This window comes from Abramis brama (genome assembly GCF_963993115.1).
Source record: "Abramis brama genome assembly, chromosome: 5".
NCBI classification, from domain to species: Eukaryota; Metazoa; Chordata; class Actinopteri; order Cypriniformes; family Leuciscidae; genus Abramis; species Abramis brama.
The window spans coordinates 18868128-18889312 of NC_139967.1; the positions used below are offsets into that span (position 1 = coordinate 18868128).

At 39.2% G+C, this 21185-nt stretch overlaps 1 protein-coding gene across 1 annotated transcript; it reads left to right on the forward strand.

Moving 5' to 3' along the window:
- The first annotated feature begins 6987 nt into the window (after window positions 1-6987).
- LOC311083633 (myosin heavy chain, fast skeletal muscle-like) lies at window positions 6988-20900 on the forward strand. Its single transcript, XM_084115321.1, has 41 exons — window positions 6988-7030; window positions 7167-7207; window positions 8205-8423; window positions 8518-8661; window positions 8745-8901; window positions 9004-9031; window positions 9203-9305; window positions 9469-9561; window positions 9681-9744; window positions 9838-9936; window positions 10015-10118; window positions 10199-10337; window positions 10562-10680; window positions 10770-10919; window positions 11009-11179; window positions 11272-11572; window positions 11682-11746; window positions 11837-11924; window positions 12022-12139; window positions 12222-12345; window positions 12451-12587; window positions 12674-12929; window positions 13020-13262; window positions 15771-15947; window positions 16036-16181; window positions 16267-16357; window positions 16440-16829; window positions 16905-17031; window positions 17176-17294; window positions 17375-17571; window positions 17655-17838; window positions 17944-18109; window positions 18595-18719; window positions 18837-19145; window positions 19276-19479; window positions 19553-19678; window positions 19775-19945; window positions 20027-20131; window positions 20252-20347; window positions 20457-20588; window positions 20791-20900. The coding sequence occupies exons 3-41, from the start codon at window positions 8217-8219 to the stop codon at window positions 20803-20805; spliced, it is 5790 nt and encodes a 1929-aa protein (XP_083971447.1). The 5' UTR covers window positions 6988-7030; window positions 7167-7207; window positions 8205-8216; the 3' UTR covers window positions 20806-20900.
- The last annotated feature ends 285 nt before the right edge of the window (window positions 20901-21185 follow it).

Genomic DNA, 21185 nt, shown 5'->3' on the forward strand with positions numbered 1-21185 from the left:
CTACAAACCAGTTAGTCAAACCAGCTAACACTGGCTACCACAGGGAGTGCTACAGCCATTTCACAAATATCACCAAGATAAAATGAGCACAAAGGAGAGGAGAGAAGGCAGTATTAGTTGAAGAAACTGCAAAGGAAGGTTGGTATATATTGTATAGACAGGCGGTGCAGTGTAGACAGTAGTATACAGTTAAGATAGTATGGTTTGCAGTAATATAAAGTAAATATAAATGTGCAATGTATTAGTAGTAGCCTTATAAGAGCAGAATAGATATGCAGTACGAACAACATATGCAGATACGTGCAGTGTAGTAGCAGTAACAGTATAAGAGTAGTACAAATAATATAGATAATATACAGTGCATTAACAGTAATATAATAAATATAATAAAAACACCCTGCAAAAATTTACCCTTCCAATTATGGCATCATTAACATCATACATCAACAAGGCCGGACACCTGAATGCTGTGAAACTGGTCTATTACCCATGTTAAGGGAACAGGTGGAACCAATATATGGAGCATGAGTTTTCCTCTGCTGAAAGTTACAAACCATTTTTCATCAGTGATGTGGGGAAGGGTGCAGAACCTAGATCTATTGTTTTGCACTTATTTTAGTGGTAGAGGCAGAGGATGGCGAGGCAACTCCAGTAAAAAAACGGGCTCTGAGGTCTTGCGCCCATGATCTCTACACGTCCAGCTCCAGAGGCCATACTGGAACTTGTGCACTGCTCGTGTATAAAAACAGATTGTGTTAAGGGTAGATGCACATGTAATCAACATGTAATTTGATTAAATCAAATATGTAATCGCATGATGCTAGCTACTGCTAGATAGCCAGCTGAAACTACCCTACTTAAACCTTGTGTGGTGTTCATATTTTTGTTATTCGGCCAGTGTTCGTGGGTCTGGTGGACCCACTGCATGTTTGGGTTTTTAATTCAACACAATCAAAAATTTTATGTTAAAATACTCAATAGAGATGCACCGATTGATCGGCTGGTGACCGGAATTGGCCGATTTTCACGTGATCGGCCGTGACCGGCGACCGGCCGGTCAGTCTGACAAATGCCGGTTTTATGCCGGTCAAATGCACTCGGGCGCCGCATGATTAACATCGCGCAACATCAGCATCACACGTGCACACGGTACACACATGTAGAAAACCTCGTGAATTACGTCCGTTCAGACCGCAAGCGCGTATTTTTTCGGCGTGCATGTTAATCAATGAGTGCATTCACAACGGGAGCAGGAGCAGCGCGAGCAGTGAAGCGCGTGTTTCGGCGCCGAGTCCATTTGCTGCACTGCTCACGCTCAATTAAAGGGAAAGCACACTTTTGATGGACAAAATAGCCTAAATAGGGTTTCACCAAAAAAGTGCCCAAAATGCACAGACTTTGCGTGTTTTAACAAGAACTAGAGTAGGCTATGTCAGAAAAGAAAACGAAGACTAATATTTATAGAAAATGTACCCATTTAAACTTGTTTTATTATTCAGTTTGTACAAGTGATTGCAATAGGCCTGTGTGTGTGTGCTTTGAGAAATATCTTTATACTGCAAGGCTATATTATTTTATTTTTTATTTATATATTATTTTATTTCCATTCCCTGTTTTCATACAGACGTTTAGTTTGTTAAATACATATATAAAAAAATATTGGATATTGAATGTGAAAAGGAAATGGTTCTTCCATAACACTGCACTTTAGATGTGTGTGAACTATGCAAATTGTAAAATGTTCTATTACAGAAAAGATATAAAATAAAAATTTGTGTGTGCTGTAAAGTGGTTAGAAAAAATGAAATCGGAATCGGCTAAAATCGGTATCGGCAGGTCAAACTTAATGAAAAATCGGAATCGGCCCAGAAAATTGTAATCGGTGCATCTCTAATACTCAACAGATGTTCACTTCATCACAATTACAAGCAATATAAACTGCATATATGGTTAATATTTTCTCTTTACCTTGTTAGATCACATTAAAGAATTGCAACCTCGTGTGGGAATGGCAGGAGTAGAAACACAAAACTCACTCTTGCACTCACACACACTTGCACACAAATACACCTCACTCACTCACTCACTCACTCACTCACTCACTCACTCAGATATGTGGTTTACGGGGACTCTCCATAGGCATAATGGTTTTTCTAATGTACAAACTGTATAATCTATCCCCCTACACTAACCCTACCCCTAAACCTACCAATCACAGAAAACTTTTGGCATTTTTTGCATTTAAAAAACACACCATTTAGTATGTTTTTTAAGCCGTTTGGTTTATAAGGACACAGATGTCCTCATACACATTTGTGTCCTCATAAACCATATGCAAGAACACACACACACACACACACACACACAAGGCCCTGACAGGAGGAGGACTGAGTAAAGGTACATAGGACCTACAATTTCCACACTTTTATTAGCCCCGGGTCCAGTGGACCCGAACATCCTGTGTGTAATATAAATGTGTAGGGGGGGTGTACAGTATGTGGTCATTGAAAATGTGTTCAGATATATATTCTTCACAGAAAGGCCAATGAGTCTGAGTTTGAAAAAATAATTAATCGTATAATTTTTCTCTTGATAAAAAATGAAAACGGGTCCTACAGACCTGCCATACAAGGGTTAAAACGACACTAACGAGACGCTTACATACGTTTGAACAACACAGTGTACAAAAACATTTTATATAGATATCATATTCTAATTAAATTAATACTTACAATCACAGAAAGAATGTCCTTGGCGATGGTCAATGTGCTGCCGCTGCAGGCCTGCAGCTGCTGCTCGTGTCCGATAGCTGAATCCAGAGCCATAGAGAGAAAGAGTTGCGACACTCCCATAGACCTCCGTTGTAAAAAATGGCGGCGCTTTTAACCGCCTACTTCCGGGATATGAAGATCGGAATAGTTCCAAACATTGTCATTTGGGCATTGGACACCATTCACTTACATTGCTGCGCGTCGAGTTGTTCCAGAGTTAAGTTGCTGAAATATCGACCTCTTTTGAATTGTCAACTGTCTATATTGTTTCAGAGGCCCTTTGCGATGCTTATACTGGTCTTCATTTGTACATGCACAGCGTAATTATTTATATTTTATGTCGGTTGTTTCAACCAATTTTCAATCACTGCCTGCTAGCTAGATAGCTAGCGCGACTTCGTCAGCTAAGAGTTCGGTGATGAATCGCTGCCACCTTTATAGCAACTTTTATTTAATTTTTTTTTTTGGGATATACTAACTTTTCATTATGTTTTATTGTCTTGAGTGAAGCGGCTTGTGTTATGGCCATCACCAGTCCTGTCTGTTTCATCACCTGCCCCTGGTTTTTGTTTTTCTTGTTCACACACACTCACACAAGCACACATTTTTGTTGTCTGTCATTGTTTAATAAAACATTTTTTATTTGAAAACCTTCATTTGTATCAGCCATGCTTACATTCGTTTTTAATCTGTTATAGTTTTGATAATGTGTATGGCTTAATCTTAAAATAATATTATCTTAACATGATAATGTTTCACGTTGTGGTCCTGGGGGTGGCCACTTTCATCAGAAGAAGTGAGCTAGCTTCTAAGCGATTTCTGAACGGACCGCCACGGCAGACCTCTTTGCGTGATCACGAAGGTACAAGGTCTAATGGCTGAATCAAAATTTATAAACAAAATCACGGGAATCAATAGCCTAATACAGCCCAGTTGTGCTAAAATAAATATCATGAGACGTCTATCATCAGATGAATGATATGGAAAAGTTAAGTTAGAGCCGCTAAAGCCAGTGCTACTACCCATGCGAACATGAACACTAAGCTTTTCCCTCCAAAAATATAGCCTAAAACTTATCTCCAAATGCAAAACTGACATTAACAAAATGCAATAACAGCTGAAAAATTACTTGGGTGTGTGTTTTATTTTATATTTACCGTTCAATAATGCAATCGCTGCTGTCTGTCCCATAGAAGAACATGACAGCCAGCGTATGTTTTGGAACTATTGGGGCTTACATGAACCACGTGACAGCCATAGCGGCGACATCAAAGAGTGTCGCAACTCTTTCTCTCTATGGCTCTGGCTGAATCATACGTGTAACAGCTGCTGTTCTAAATAAGCTACATCTGATTGGTTAATAATAATCCTCCTCCAGGACCGAGATTGGTGAACCCTGCCATAGACTGTAAAAAATAGGTTGTACCATGAGAGGGAGTTCTCCCCTCCCATAGAGTTGGTTGGGTCCATAGCCCGTCTTTTCCAAAACGTTTTCTCAGGTAGGCTACCGCAGCACCGCCGGCACCTACCGATAGCTGGGCCGGCCCTACCGTAACGGTACACGTCAGGGAGGATGGATGGGAGGAAGAGGCCAGGAGGGGCTGAAAAAGCCAGGTTGAAAAAAAGAAAGGCATTGGAGGAGGATGCTGCCAAATGTGCCAAGCTTACAGGTCTAGTAATGATTAGCATTATTCACAAGCAAAATATAAAATTTAATTACAATATTAGCCTTTTTGTATCACCCAATACATGGCGATTCATAGACTTTGCAAATATTATGCAATTTAATATTGATAACAAAACTCAAGCTTGATCTGTGTATGCAGTAAAATGACCTCTTAATTATTTTTTTGTAGCTTCTGAGCAGCAGATAAGCCAGTCCCCCGCTGAAAATGAGGAGGCCATGATGACTACAGGGACAGGTAGAGAGGATACCAGAGTAAACAATATGAATTAAAGTTATTTAACCCTCAGGTTGTGTTCAAAACCCTATAACACCTTTTGTGTTCCGACCAGCCTACAAAAAATAGCTTATAAATCACTTATGCTATATAATCACCAAATATTGGATTCAATCTTCAACAAATTTGTAAATATTACATAAAATATGAAAAATTGGCACTGTTGATCACACTAGTCTACTTTAATTTTTCACCAGGAAATTTGGTTTGAAAAACTTTTATTTTGTACAGAATGGCACATAGTCACACTTGTGGTGTTCCCGGTCAAAAATCACCAGCCTACAAAAAATAGCTTATAAATCTCTCATTATACTATATTATCACCCAATATTGGATTCAATCTTTTTGTCAACTTGTTTTCTTTCAATTAGGACTGGTTTTATATTTGTATTTGCATCTGATTAATCATAGGCCTCATTTATCTGAGAGTAGGTATCACGTTTTTTGATTAGAAAAGCATTATTTTTGAATATTTTTGAATACAAATAAAACTGTAAACATTAGTTCAATATGCCTCTTTGTGGAAGAGTGGGATATATTTCAAATTCTTTCTTTCTTTCTTTCTTTCTTTCTTTCTTTCTTTCTTTCTGCTTTTGTTAATTTATCAACCTATCCTTGTGGAATAGTGGAATATTTTTTGTTAACTTCTCAGCTTAAGTGAATTATTATTTAACCTTTACATTATTTGTTGAACCATGGTATTAATAAAAACTACACAATAGTAAGAGCTGAATTGTTGCTTCATTTATCCAATTTGGAAAAAGTGCTAATTTGGAATTCCACCATGGAAAAAGAGGGCCGGTCTTGGGCCTGAAACTCCCGGGCTGAAAAGTGGTCCCACTCCGGCCCTGGTTTTGTCCATCCAGTTCTCCTGTTTTTACGGACTGTTTCCTGCTCTCTGTTGCCTGAGTTTTGGATTATTGCCTGGGCTGACGTTCACTGCTGTTTCCTTCAGCGGTCCCCGTCTACTAGGATCTGATTACAGCCCACTGCAGTCCCCTGCGCTGCCAAGGACCTAACTGCTGACACCTGCGTCTGATCTGATTGCTCGTCAGCACAGCTGACGCTGATAGGCGATCAGACCAGAGCAGTACACACAGAATGAACAGGCGAACCTGTGAACCGTGACAGTCTGAGCTGAGTTTGGTGGATGTAGCTTTAAACCTCTAGAACAGGGTTCACCAATCTCGGTCCTGGAGGGCCGCTGTCCTGCGGAGTTTAGCTCCAACCCCAATTAAACACACCTGAACCAGCTAATCAAGGTCTCACTAGGCATACTAGAAACTTTCAAACAGGTGTGTTGGAGCTGGTTGGAGCTAAACTCTGCAGGACAGCGGCCCTCCAGGACCGAGATTGGTGAACCCTGCTCTAGAAGGAAGCTCTAAGGCCACCTAAGCACTGCAGCTAAATTCAGCTCTGTACACACACAGTTTAGTAATTTAAGGTAGTGACAACTGCATTTACAAAAAAAAAAAAAAAAAAAAACACTGAACATCTAGTTGTTAATGACGTACAACGAGAGATATGAGACGACAAACGAGATATTCTGTTTACAGGATGGTAATTAGCATTGTTTGCTGGCTTTGACCACTCAAGGGTGAACATGTGGTTTTGAATCATTTTAGTCTCCATGTGGCTGAGGCTTAGACTGTAGCTGCAAGACCAAGAAATGTCTACAATATTTGAATATTTGCAGAAATTATAACAAAGGGATTTTTGCACGATGGGAATGTGCCATTTTTATCGCTACTGGCTTTCTTCTACAAAGAAAAACTGACACTTGTGTTTTCACTGTATTAGACATATTTTACAGTGTTTTTCTATATTCTTCTATATTCTTGAACAATATATCTTGTCAGATCTGTAACATATTTTATTGTTTAGCCCAATTGCTGCCACATTAGCCTTCTACAAGAACTTCCATGGGTGAAATGTTTTCTGATTCAAAAAAGGGGGAGGAGGGGGAGGTAGACACCCTCTTTCCAAAATAGGATTTCTTTACTTCAGTGTGTGTCATATGTCAAAGTAAGATATTAATAGACTATAAATATATAATTATAATACACAATAACTTTGAAATGAAAGTTTACGATAAAGGTTTGACTTATAACTGATTTCATCAGGTAGGATGTCTGTCAGTCTGTCCATAAAATGGGTCAAGAAAGCTCATATCAAAATATGTGAGGTTGCCCATGTATAGATTCTGCTTGGTGTGCATTATCAACTTCTATAAAAGCCAAGAGGGTAGACCAGAAGAGATACAGAGAAGAGAAGAGACCTCAGAGGTTCCATCAAGTGGTAAGAGCCTGTGCTGACTGTGACTGAAAGGAATTTAACATCATCACTTATGCGTCTGTACTCAAAGTAATTGTGTTTTTTATTTATATTAATACATTGTAATGATTTTTTTTTATTATTATTATTTTATCCACAGTTTAAAAAAGTGAACATTTCATCTGGTCTCAAGGACAAAAGGCAAGTGAGTTTATGATTCAGTGTGTGGATTAGGGTAGAGGAAAACAGTTGTTACAGTCTGTATTATAGACGGAAACTGGTGAAGCATGCTGTTTTTAAAAACCTATGTAATTTATTTACAAAGAAATGTGTTTAAAATGTATTAGTAAGATGCATTTAAGGAAGGGGTCCCATTGACCCTTTATTTTGGTGCCAAATATACCACCTATTGTATTCGCTTTTGTTGTGTTGTACTGTATTCTGTTTTTCTTCTACCACTTTTGAGTCTATGAGAGCCCATAGAACCCCTTGTGGGAAAGTTATACAAATTTGGCCCAAATGCAGAGGACATTTGACACATTTATGTGCAGACTCAGTCTGAGGAAACAGAAAAAGAAGCGGGAAAGGGCCAATTGATGATGCTATAATAGAGCAAAACATGAAATTGGTTCAAACTACAGAACTGATGGTCTGATTAAATTCAAACTTGGGATGCAGTGTTGCTATCATAATCCATCATGAGATTTGCATAAAAATAAATCATTAGAAAAGTTAACATAATGAAACCAAATCTGTGACAGAAATTTCTTAATATTTGTCAGGAAATATTTGTCTGTTTCATACATAGCAGGAACAGGAGGATGCACTCGGGCAGAGAGACCACAAGTGAGACTCATAGTCGGCAGTGAAAATCTCTGTATTGTCCTGAAACTTCATATATGCCACAATTCATATTGTACTTTATGTGCCATCCCCTGACACTAGCATTTCAATTTCATCACCAGAAAGACATATTCAATCAACATTTTTTGCCATTAATGGGCCCCTTACCTGCTTCTTGCTTGCTATTTAAATGTTTATCTAGTATTGTTTTATGTGTCTGTATTCATGAGTAAGCCTACACTTAGGAATATGCCTCTTTCCTAACACAATTCATGTGTTTTATATTTTGTGTGTCTTGCCTTTGTTGAATATTTATGAAATTTGTAATGGATAAGTTGATATTTTCTCTCTTTAGTAAGCCGCCATCATGAGTACAGACGCGGAGATGGAGATTTATGGCAAAGCTGCCATTTACCTTCGTAAGCCTGAGAGGGAGAGAATGGAGGCTCAGGCCAAACCGTTTGATGCCAAGACTGCCTGCTATGTGGTTGATGCCAAAGAGTTGTACCTCAAGGGAACAATCAAGAGCAAAGACGGTGGCAAAGTCACAGTTGTTTTGCTTGACACTAAGGAGGTAAATTTGAATTTCCATTTCATGTAGATACTCATTAAATTACTTATTACATTGTTTTCTTTTATATCTAATATCTAATTGATCAAATTTATAGGAGAGAGTTGCTAAGGAAGAAGATGTCTACCCAATGAATCCTCCCAAGTATGACAAGATTGAGGACATGGCCATGATGACCCATCTCAATGAAGCCTCTGTGCTGTATAACCTCAAAGAGCGTTATGCTGCATGGATGATCTACGTAAGTTCTGAAACGACATAAAAAGCATTTAAGTTAATTTTTTCTGTGTTGTTGGACTCTGACCATGTCTCTGCTCATTTCAGACCTACTCTGGACTCTTCTGCGCAACTGTGAACCCCTACAAGTGGCTCCCAGTGTATGATGCAGAAGTGGTGGCTGCCTACAGAGGCAAAAAGCGTATGGAGGCCCCACCCCACATCTTCTCTGTCTCTGACAACGCATATCAGTTCATGCAGTGTGGTAAGACATTATGGAATTAAATTCTACAGAATTAAGATGAAGTAGATGTTGCTGTTAATATAATAAATATATACCGGATATTTTACAAATTTCAATCAACAGATAGAGAAAACCAGTCTGTCCTGATTACGTAAGTATTTTCATTTAATTTCAGACCATGACAAAAATTTAAAGTATAACATAGATGGAAAATTTATGGAGATATTTACAAAATAGAATTTAAGATTGAACAAAGATTGAATATACTTTGAAAAGTCTACATGTCTTTCAAACTTCTGTCTTCTAATCTCTTATAAACCAGTGGAGAATCTGGTGCTGGAAAGACTGTGAACACGAAACGTGTCATCCAGTACTTTGCCACAGTTGCAGTGTCAGGTGTCAAGAAAGAGTCCAGTAAAATAAAGGTATGAGATACAAAACTATGTCATATATAAAATTTTAAAAGATGATGATTTACACTCATCTCACAAACTATACGATATGTGAATTTGTGAAATGCCTATAAATTGTTTAGCCATGAAATAGAAAAACAATTGAAAATAAATGAAAACCCTTCAAACATCACAGGGCTCTCTTGAGGACCAGATCATTGCTGCCAACCCTCTGCTTGAGGCTTATGGTAATGCTAAGACTGTGAGAAATGACAACTCCTCTCGTTTTGTAAGTTAACCACTGTTTATTTACAGTACAGATGGTCAGTTGTGTTCAATTTTACTGTACATAGTTTTCTATAAAGAGATTATAATAATTTATGTATTATACTATTATGATTTAAACAGGGTAAATTCATCAGAATTCATTTTGGCGCCACTGGAAAACTGGCTAGTGCTGACATTGAGACATGTAGGTGGACATGATTTTATTGATCCATCCTGAACAGTTGTCTTTGTCTGTCACTCTTCAGATGATTGTGACTCAAGTACATTCTCTCAACAGATCTGCTGGAGAAGTCTAGAGTGTCATTCCAGCTTCCAGATGAGAGAGGCTACCACATCTTCTTCCAGATGATGACCAACCATAAGCCTGAGATTATTGGTAGGTGCACATTTCATTAATTCAATGTTTCAGATAATATTGTAAGATGCTCTTTCATAAATGCTGTGTATTTTACAGAAATGTCGCTCATCACCACCAACCCCTATGACTTCCCCATGTGCAGTCAGGGTCAGATCGCAGTGGCCAGCATTGATGATAAAGTTGAGCTGGATGCTACTGATGTGAGTCATTGCTATTTGAATATTGACATTCTATTTAAATATGGCAAATTATATATTTTATTATTCTCTGTAATTTACAGGATGCTATTGACATTCTTGGTTTCTCAAGTGAGGAGAAAATGTGCATCTACAAGTTCACTGGAGCGGTGCTTCATCATGGTAACATGAAGTTCAAGCAGAAGCAGCGTGAGGAGCAGGCTGAGCCTGATGGCACAGAGGGTGAGACTTGTGTTATCCTGGGCTTTGAAATAGTAACCATTGCACCGACTTTGCTGACAACAGAAATTGTGTATAAAATGTTTAGTGTAAATATAAACTAGAAGTTGCATGCATATCAATAAATCTAAAAATGAAAGGGAAAGTACCTAGTGTCTGATTTATTATAATTTTACATAAAATACTCTATAGAGCAAAGATAATTTAATTAAAAATGTATTTAACAGAGGCTGACAAAATCGCCTACCTTCTGGGTTTGAACTCTGCTGATATGCTGAAGGGTTTGTGCTACCCTAGAGTCAAGGTCGGAAATGAGTATGTGACCAAAGGCCAGACCGTACCACAGGTATAGTAACATTAATACATATGTGTTTAACCTAAAATTCTGGCTAATTGCAGAAGCAGAATAAAATATCCACTCTATTCTACTTACAGGTGTACAACTCTGTTAGCGCCTTGGCCAAATCTATCTATGAGAGGATGTTCTTGTGGATGGTCATTCGTATCAACCAGATGTTGGACACAAAACAACAAAGAAATTTCTACATTGGCGTACTGGATATTGCTGGCTTTGAGATCTTTGATGTAAGAATGATTCTTTTATCTCTTTTTATGTCAAAATGAATGATATTCAGAAGGTAGTAAATGTTTCTGTAATTTTTTTATTCCTCCAGTATAACAGCATGGAGCAGCTGTGCATCAACTTCACCAATGAGAAACTCCAACAGTTTTTCAACCACACCATGTTTGTGCTGGAGCAAGAGGAGTACAAGAAGGAGGGCATTGTTTGGGAATTCATTGACTTCGGCATGGACTTGGCTTCTTGCATTGAGCTCATTGAGAAGGTTATCAATGGTTTATGAATTTATTAATTTCCATTGATCCTATTCTCAAAATCTCCTATTTTTGATAATAAACAACATTCTTTTATAAACAGCCCATGGGTATCTTCTCCATCCTTGAAGAGGAGTGCATGTTCCCCAAGGCTTCAGACACTTCCTTCAAGAACAAACTATATGATCAGCATCTTGGCAAGAACAAAGCTTTTGAGAAACCAAAGCCTGCCAAAGGCAAGGCTGAAGCCCACTTCTCCCTGGTTCACTATGCTGGAACTGTGGACTACAATATCACTGGCTGGTTGGACAAGAACAAGGATCCACTGAATGATTCTGTTCTGCAGCTGTACCAGAAGTCTTCTGTCAAACTGCTGGCTGCTCTCTACCCACCTGTTGTTGAGGGTAAAGAAAAAATCTATTTAACAAAACTTTGATTCAATTTTGAACTTTCTTTCTTGTTTTTGCATTTATTTTGCAACTTCTAGTTTCCTTTGTATTTTTATCTCAATAGATACTACTAAAAAGGGAGGCAAGAAGAAGGGTGGCTCCATGCAGACTGTGTCCTCCCAGTTCAGGGTATGTATAGAGATGACATCACAGTAATATTGCTTCATTTTAGAAAAAAAAGAAATACAAAGCATGCCAACCTTTTTCTATTCTCCACAGGAGAACTTGGGCAAACTCATGACCAACTTGAGGAGCACTCACCCTCACTTTGTGCGTTGCCTGATTCCTAATGAGTCCAAGACTCCAGGTAAAGTATAAAAAAAAAAAAAAAAAATGTACAGATATTTTGGTTCTCAATATTTGAGTTAATTTACCAAGTTCATGGTGTAAACTGTTCGTTTTAGGTCTCATGGAGAACTTCCTGGTTATTCACCAGCTGAGGTGTAACGGTGTTCTGGAGGGCATCAGAATCTGCACAAAGGGCTTCCCCAGCAGAATCCAATATGGTGACTTCAAGCAGAGGTAAATGGGACCACATGAAAACAACATTTCCTAGGAGGCTCCTAATTAAAAGATATGAAGTATTTTGATACATTTTCCACAGATACAAGGTGCTGAATGCTGGTGTTATCCCAGATGGACAGTTTATGGATAACAAGAAGGCCAGTGAGAAACTCCTGGGATCCATCGACATTAATCATGACGACTACAGATTTGGACATACAAAGGTTCATTATTTAGCTTTACACATTCCAAAGATTCAGTGATCATGGTCATTTAGCTTATACAGTTTAAATCAATATATTTAGATTTACTGTTTTACATAAATTCAGGTGTTCTTCAAAGCTGGTCTTCTGGGTGTTCTTGAGGAGATGCGTGATGAGAAACTGGCTACTCTGGTCACAATGACTCAGGCTCTCTGCCGTGGTTACCTGATGAGGAGGGAGTATGTGAAAATGATGGAGAGGAGGTGATTATTGTCATGAGTAAAGATGACATCAATGATAACTGCAAACTTAATGATGATTATGCCATTTAATGATGAATTACTCACAGGGAGTCGATTTACACCATCCAATACAACATCCGTTCATTCATGAATGTCAAACACTGGCCATGGATGAAGGTTTATTACAAGATTAAGCCTCTGCTTCAGAGTGCAGAGACTGAGAAGGAGCTGGCAAACATGAAAGAGGACTATGCAAAATGCAAAGAGGCTTTGGTTAAGGCTGAAGCCAAAAAGAAGGAGCTTGAAGAGAAGATGGTAGCACTGCTGCAAGAGAAAAATGATCTGCAGCTGCAAGTAGCATCTGTGAGTATATTTTATAATTAACTGAATTTTGGCTACATTAAAAATGAGCAAGGTTGTTTCCAATGAAATAGCAATCTATTTTACAAACAGGACTCTGAGAATCTCTCAGATGCTGAGGAGAGGTGTGAGGGTCTGATTAAAAGCAAAATCCAGCTTGAAGCTAAACTCAAAGAGACAACTGAGAGACTGGAGGATGAGGAAGAAATCAATGCTGAACTGACAGCCAAGAAGAGGAAACTGGAGGATGAGTGCTCTGAGCTGAAGAAAGACATTGATGACTTGGAGCTCACCTTGGCTAAAGTGGAGAAGGAGAAACATGCCACTGAGAATAAGGTAAGAGATTGAGTTGGTTTAAGATTAAATTTAATCTCTGTTTTAAATATTGATAGGGACGTCCCGTGTGACGTCACGCCATTTGGAGCAGCCATCCTGACAGAATAGAAAATGCTAAGCTGCCCGTGATACTCGTGATACTACAGCTCGTCGCGAAATATTCCTATCATGCCTGAGCAACGCTGTGCAGTTGGATGCGATCAGATACGTGATCATACAAAAGGAATATCTTTATACCGTATCCCAAAAGAAACAAAACGGAGAAACAAGTGGTTGGCGGCAATAAACAGGCAAAACGCTGATGGCGGTGTTTGGCTTCCAACTGTTTGTGATATAAGGTACAAGAAGTAAAATGTAAACAAATTATAAGTGCATGTAAAATATACAATAAAGTTTAGATGAAATTATACAAGGTTACTTGACTTTTTACGTCTATTCAATTTTTGTAACATGTCCATGACAACCGGTTATGTCCATGACAATTTTGTCCATGTTATTGTCCATGACAATTTTAGAACTCTATTCTATTCTGTTCTATAACAAAAAAAATCTTCGTTAGATTAAACTGAGAAGGGTCATAGCACTTGCATATTGTTGTCCTACTGTTAGTTTAACTGCTTCTGTTGTTCTCATTTGTAAGTCGCTTTGGATAAAAGCATCTGCTAAATGAATAAATGTAATGTAAATGTAAACCGATAGCCTGCTAAGCTTTTGTATGCTTTTAATGAAGCTCCGGTGTAGCGTGATGGGAAGTGAATAAGGTAGCTGTAAATGTCACCGAACTCAATGTCAGGAAGTTTTTCTACACATTTAATGCCTGTAAAAAGAACTTGTGGTGCTTCATATGGATCTATGATTCCTAATTCCTTTATCTTCCTCTTGTATATTGTATATACAGTGAGGAAAATAAGTATTTGAACACCCTGCTATTTTGCAAGTTCTCCCACTTAGAAATCATGGAGGGGTCTGAAATTGTCATCGTAGGTGCATGTCCACTGTGAGAGACATAATCTAAAAAAAATCCAGAAATCACAATGTATGATTTTTTAACTATTTATTTGTATGATACAGCTGCAAATAAGTATTTGAACACCTGAGAAAATCAATGTTAATATTTGGTACAGTAGCCTTTGTTTGCAATTACAGAGGTCAAACGTTTCCTGTAGTTTTTCACCAGGTTTGCACACACTGCAGGAGGGATTTTGGCCCACTCCTCCACACAGATCTTCTCTAGATCAGTCAGGTTTCTGGGCTGTCGCTGAGAAACACGGAGTTTGAGCTCCCTCCAAAGATTCTCTATTGGGTTTAGGTCTGGAGACTGGCTAGGCCACGCCAGAACCTTGATATGCTTCTTACAGAGCCACTCCTTGGTTATCCTGGCTGTGTGCTTCGGGTCATTGTCATGTTGGAAGACCCAGCCTCGACCCATCTTCAATGCTCTAACTGAGGGAAGGAGGTTGTTCCCCAAAATCTCGCAATACATGGCCCCGGTCATCCTCTCCTTAATACAGTGCAGTCGCCCTGTCCCATGTGCAGAAAAACACCCCCAAAGCATGATGCTACCACCCCCATGCTTCACAGTAGGGATGGTGTTCTTGGGATGGTACTCATCATTCTTCTTCCTCCAAACACGTTTAGTGGAATTATGACCAAAAAGTTCTATTTTGGTCTCATCTGACCACATGACTTTCTCCCATGACTCCTCTGGATCATCCAAATGGTCATTGGCAAACTTAAGACGGGCCTTGACATGTGCTGGTTTAAGCAGGGGAACCTTCCATGCCATGCATGATTTCAAACCATGACGTCTTAGTGTATTACCAACAGTAACCTTGGAAACGGTGGTCCCAGCTCTTTTCAGGTCATTGACCAGCTCCTCCCGTGTAGTTCTGGGCTGATTTCTCACCTTTCTTAGGATCATTGAGACCCCACGAGGTGAGATCTTGCATGGAGCCCCAGTCCGAGGGAGATTGACAGTCATGTTTAGCTTCTTCCATTTTCTAATGATTGCTCCAACAGTGGCCCATTTTTCACCAAGCTGCTTGGCAATTTCCCCGTAGCCCTTTCCAGCCTTGTGGAGGTGTACAATTTTGTCTCTAGTGTCTTTGGACAGCTCTTTGGTCTTGGCCATGTTAGTGCGATGACATGACGTGAAGAGTTAGCTGACGGCCACTGCGCTAATAATAGATAACTTACTGGTGGGGGAAAAAATCGATTCTGTTCAGTATCGAGATATTTTGCGCACACAATTATATCAATACTGTAGCGCAACGTATTGCAATGTTTAGGCTAATTATAAAATAATTATACTAATAATTATATTATTAGTATAATAATATACTCTCTAATATATTACCCACCCCTAATAATAGATCCATTGCCACTGAGTAGCTGACGGATGTATTCCGTCAAAATGGCTGATACGCGGCTAGGGGTCACGTGACTGGGAGATCCCTATAGAATATGATTTGTGATATTTAAGCTTATTTGGAACAAAAAATCCTACAGGTCAAGAACTTGACTGAGGAAATGGCAGCTCAGGATGAGAGCATTGCTAAGGTTACGAAGGAGAAGAAAGCCCTCCAAGAAGCACATCAGCAGACACTGGATGATCTTCAGGCCGAGGAGGACAAAGTCAACACCCTGACCAAATCCAAGACAAAGCTTGAGCAGCAAGTTGATGATGTGAGTTGATTATGTAAATTAATTATATTAATTCATCAAATCAACTGTTTTCTGCTGTGAACATATTTTATATATCATTGTCCTGTAGCTTGAGGGTTCCCTTGAACAAGAGAAGAAGCTCCGCATGGACCTGGAGAGAACCAAGAGAAAGCTTGAAGGAGACCTGAAATTATCCCAAGAGTCCATCATGGACCTGGAGAATGACAAGCAGCAATCTGATGAGAAAATAAAAAAGTAATTCAAGCAGGAAATCTTTGAAAACTTTGAAATTTTTTATTGTTGTGTTATGTTTTTTTTACAACTACTTATTGTTGAACAGGAAAGACTTTGAAATAAGTCAGCTGCTCAGCAAGATTGAAGATGAACAATCTCTAGGTGCTCAACTCCAGAAGAAAATCAAGGAGCTTCAGGTATTTAGAGTTTTTTCAAACATTACATCATTATAATTAAATACAGATAACCAAAAATCTAATTAACTACTTACCACCATAGGCCCGCATTGAGGAACTGGAGGAAGAGATCGAGGCTGAGCGCGCTGCTCGTGCCAAGGTTGAGAAGCAGAGAGCTGATCTCTCCAGGGAACTTGAGGAGATCAGTGAGAGGCTTGAGGAGGCTGGAGGAGCCACTGCTGCTCAGATCGAGATGAATAAGAAGCGTGAAGCTGAATTCCAGAAGCTGCGTCGTGATCTTGAAGAATCCACCCTCCAGCATGAAGCTACTGCTGCTGCCCTCCGCAAGAAGCAGGCAGACAGTGTGGCCGAGCTGGGAGAGCAAATCGACAACCTGCAGCGTGTCAAGCAGAAGCTTGAGAAAGAGAAGAGCGAATTCAAAATGGAGATTGACGATCTTTCCAGCAACATGGAAGCTGTTTCCAAAGGAAAAGTAGGAAATTTTATGTTTAAAGAATACATAACATGTTGAAGTTTTTCAATTATCTAATGACTTTTGTATTTGCAGGCTAATCTTGAGAAGATGTGCCGCACACTTGAGGACCAACTTAGTGAAATAAAATCCAAGAATGATGAGAACATTCGCCAGTTAAATGACCTCAGTGCTCAAAGAGCAAGACTTCAAACTGAAAATGGTAACTAATGAAAATCATGAATAAATTAATAGTATTCCAACAGTAACTGAGTGTGGTGTATTAAGATTATATATAGCACTGAATTTCTGACAGTCTTATCAGAAGAAAACACACTTATTTACAAGTGAATCTAAATCTATACAGGTGAGTTTGGCCGTCAGCTGGAGGAGAAGGAGGCTCTGGTTTCTCAGCTCACCAGAGGCAAACAAGCTTTCACTCAGCAAATTGAGGAGCTTAAGAGGCTTATTGAAGAGGAGGTTAAGGTAATACAGCATACTCAATTCATGAATTACTTTACTGTAGAGACAATAATACAATAATATTATGTGACTTTGTCCCTTAGGCTAAGAACGCACTGGCCCATGCTGTGCAATCAGCCCGTCATGACTGCGACCTGCTCCGTGAGCAGTTTGAGGAAGAGCAGGAGGCAAAGGCTGAGCTGCAGCGGGGAATGTCAAAGGCCAACAGTGAGGTTGCTCAGTGGAGAACCAAATATGAAACTGATGCCATCCAGCGCACGGAGGAGCTTGAAGAGTCCAAGTATGTATATTATTGTATAATATTCCTAACTCTCACAGCTATTTTATAGATTAGAATTCAAAATAATGTGTATTACTTAACAGGAAGAAGCTGGCTCAGCGTCTGCAAGAGGCAGAGGAACAAGTTGAGGCCGTAAACTCCAAATGTGCATCTCTGGAGAAGACCAAACAGAGGCTCCAGGGTGAGGTGGAGGACCTCATGATCGATGTGGAGAGAGCCAATGGTTTGGCTGCCAACCTTGACAAGAAGCAGAGGAACTTCGACAAGGTAAGCAGTTTTAGTCATATTATATTCTCTTTGTAAAGTATTGCTGGAATGGGCTTTGTTCAACATTTTTTAAACAATCTCTATCCTAAAATATCTCCACCAAAGGTCCTGGCAGAATGGAAGCAGAAATATGAGGAAGGTCAGGCCGAGCTGGAAGGTGCCCAGAAAGAGGCTCGTTCACTCAGCACTGAACTGTTCAAGATGAAGAACTCCTATGAGGAGAGCCTGGATCAGCTGGAGACCCTCAAGAGAGAGAACAAGAATCTGCAGCGTAAGAATGAAACCGTTAAATTAGAAAGAAAAAAAAAAACTTAAAGGGATTGTTCACCCAAAATGAAAATTCTTTTACGAATTACTGACCCTCATGTCGTTCCAAACTTGTGAGACTTTTGTTCATATTCGGAACACAAATTAAGATCTTTTTTATGAAATCTGAGAGCTCAATTCATATGGATTAGTTTTATGATCTCTTTATAACCTTTTTGAAGCGTCAAAGAATCAATTGAGTAGCTGTCTATGGAGGGACAGAAAGCTTTCAAATTTCATCAAAAAGATCTTCATTTGTGTTCCAAAGATGAACAAAAGTCTTACAGGTTTGTAATGACATGATGGTGAGTAATTAATTAATGATAACATTTTCATTTTTGGGTGAACTATCCCTTTAAATGTTCTAATTCTCAGTGAGTATTAAAAAGTAAGCACATATGATTAATGAATGTGCATTATGATACATATTATATGTTTTTCTCTCTATAGAGGAGATTTCAGATCTGACAGAGCAGTTAGGTGAGACTGGTAAGAGCATCCATGAGCTGGAAAAGGCCAAGAAGACAGTGGAGACTGAGAAGGCAGAGATTCAGACTGCCCTGGAAGAGGCTGAAGTGAGTATCTGGAGATCAATATGGAATTCTTGCTAGAACCACCATACAGTGTGGTATTCATCAATACACTGTGTGTATTTTCATTCTTATATTTAAATGTTGTTTTATTTTTCATAGGGTACACTGGAGCATGAGGAGTCCAAGATTCTTCGAGTCCAGCTTGAGCTAAACCAGATCAAGGGAGAGATTGACAGGAAGCTTGCAGAGAAGGATGAGGAGATGGAGCAGATCAAGAGGAACAGCCAGAGAGTCATTGAATCCATGCAGGGCACCCTGGACTCTGAAGTCAGGAGCAGGAATGATGCCCTGAGAATCAAGAAGAAGATGGAGGGAGACCTTAATGAGATGGAGATTCAGCTGAGTCACGCCAATCGCCAGGCTGCTGAGGCCCAGAAACAGCTCAGGAATGTTCAGGGACAACTCAAGGTATACATAGGAATTCTTCTTTTTGACTTTGGGATGTATTCATATATTTTTTTAATAATCTAACATATGGTAAGTACAGCCTAGCAGAAATCACATCGAAAGCTCATTCTACAGCTATTGTTATGTTCAGGATGCCCAACTGCACCTTGATGATGCCCAGAGAGGACAGGAAGACATGAAGGAGCAGGTGGCCATGGTGGAGCGCAGAAACACTCTGATGCAGTCTGAGATTGAGGAGCTGAGAGCTGCTCTGGAGCAGACAGAGAGAGGCCGCAAAGTGGCTGAACAAGAGCTGGTGGATATCAGTGAGCGTGTTGGGCTGCTGCACTCTCAGGTAAGGGCATATTGTTTCCCTGAATTTGTGAGCATTATTCAAAATGTTCAAACTGTTGCTTTCCATTTTGTAGAACACAAGTCTCCTGAACACCAAGAAGAAGCTTGAGGCTGACCTTGTTCAGGTCCAGAGTGAAGTTGATGACACTGTACAGGAAGCCAGAAATGCAGAGGAGAAGGCCAAGAAGGCCATCACTGATGTGAGAAACAGTAGCTGCCAAATGTTTCATAAGACGCTTACGTAAATTGTACATAAAAAATGTGGATCCTAATGACTTTCTGTATTAATGCAAAAGGCTGCAATGATGGCAGAAGAGCTGAAGAAGGAGCAGGACACCAGTTCTCACCTTGAGAGGATGAAGAAGAATCTGGAGGTCACAGTGAAGGACCTGCAGCACCGTCTGGATGAGGCTGAGAATCTGGCCATGAAAGGAGGAAAGAAACAACTCCAGAAGTTGGAGTCCAGAGTAAGCCTCTTTATAGTTATGATATGGGCAAGGTGAAGTATGTTATATTACGATTGGTTTGAATAAAAATATGTTCTTTAGGTCCGTGAGCTTGAGGCTGAAGTTGAAGCTGAGCAGAGACGTGGAGTTGATGCTGTTAAAGGTGTCCGCAAATATGAGAGGAGAGTGAAAGAGCTCACTTATCAGGTATGACCATATTCCTCACAAGTTTGTTCAGACAAAAGAGTCTGTATAATAGTGTACTGACAATGCCTATTTTTAGTAAAGGATCAATGCTTAATTTTGTAAACATGTATTTTTTTGAAGACTGAAGAGGACAAGAAGAACATCACCAGACTCCAGGATTTGGTTGACAAACTGCAGCTGAAGGTCAAAGTCTACAAGAGGCAGGCTGAAGAGGCGGTATGTAAAATCCAATAGAACATTTTGACACTGTAATTATTTATATTGGAATTCTAATTTGATGAAACGTGATACATGAACCATATATATATATATAAAAAAACTTTAGGAGGAGCAAGGCAATGTTCACCTGTCCAAGTTGAGGAAGGTGCAGCATGAGCTTGAGGAGGCTGAGGAGCGTGCTGACATTTCTGAGTCTCAGGTCAACAAGCTCAGAGCCAAGAGCCGTGATACTGGAAAGGTTAGACTAAGTAGATGAGGTTTTTTTTTTTTTGCATTATTTATTCAACTTGTTTATCCAAATACATGAACTACCTCTTAGAAGAAGTAGTGGAACTATAATAATTGCATTTTGCATTTGCACATCTGTATTCTCTTCATTATGTAAAGTGAAGAACATTTTTGTTAATAAGACTAATATTTAACTCTTCCTTCTTTCCCAGGCCAAAGAAGAATGAATCTTTAACACTTGAAAGGAGCATTTGCTGAAGTCATATAATATGAATGTTTATTGTAAAAGTACTTTCTTATTAAACCTGTTAATTTCAGCAAATTATTAGCCTTTGTGTGATTTTTCAACAAGATACACTATTACAACACTAATATCTGATCGGTATGATTACATTAAACCTTATTATTTGCATCACAAGAGTGCTGAGTATCAGGAGTGTCTTGAATCCAAATTTGAACTTTTAAAGGTTCCATAAAAGTTCAAAAGGTTTCATAAATTTGAATTCTCATGTTTACTGAATGCATTCGCTCAAACATTTCTGCTATAAAGTTTCCAACCTGGACTGATGTTATTGACTATTGCAATATTCTGTGAACTAGCCTTCCA

Excerpts from the sequence above, each read along its gene's own strand:
- LOC311083633 (XM_084115321.1), top strand. The coding sequence starts at position 8,217 with ATGAGTACAGACGCGGAGATGGAGATTTATGGCAAAGCTGCCATTTAC. Across the intron at positions 9,562-9,680 it reads ATGACAACTCCTCTCGTTTT|GGTAAATTCATCAGAATTCA; the intron begins GTAAGTTAACCA and ends TGATTTAAACAG. Across the intron at positions 15,948-16,035 it reads TTGAGCAGCAAGTTGATGAT|CTTGAGGGTTCCCTTGAACA; the intron begins GTGAGTTGATTA and ends ATTGTCCTGTAG.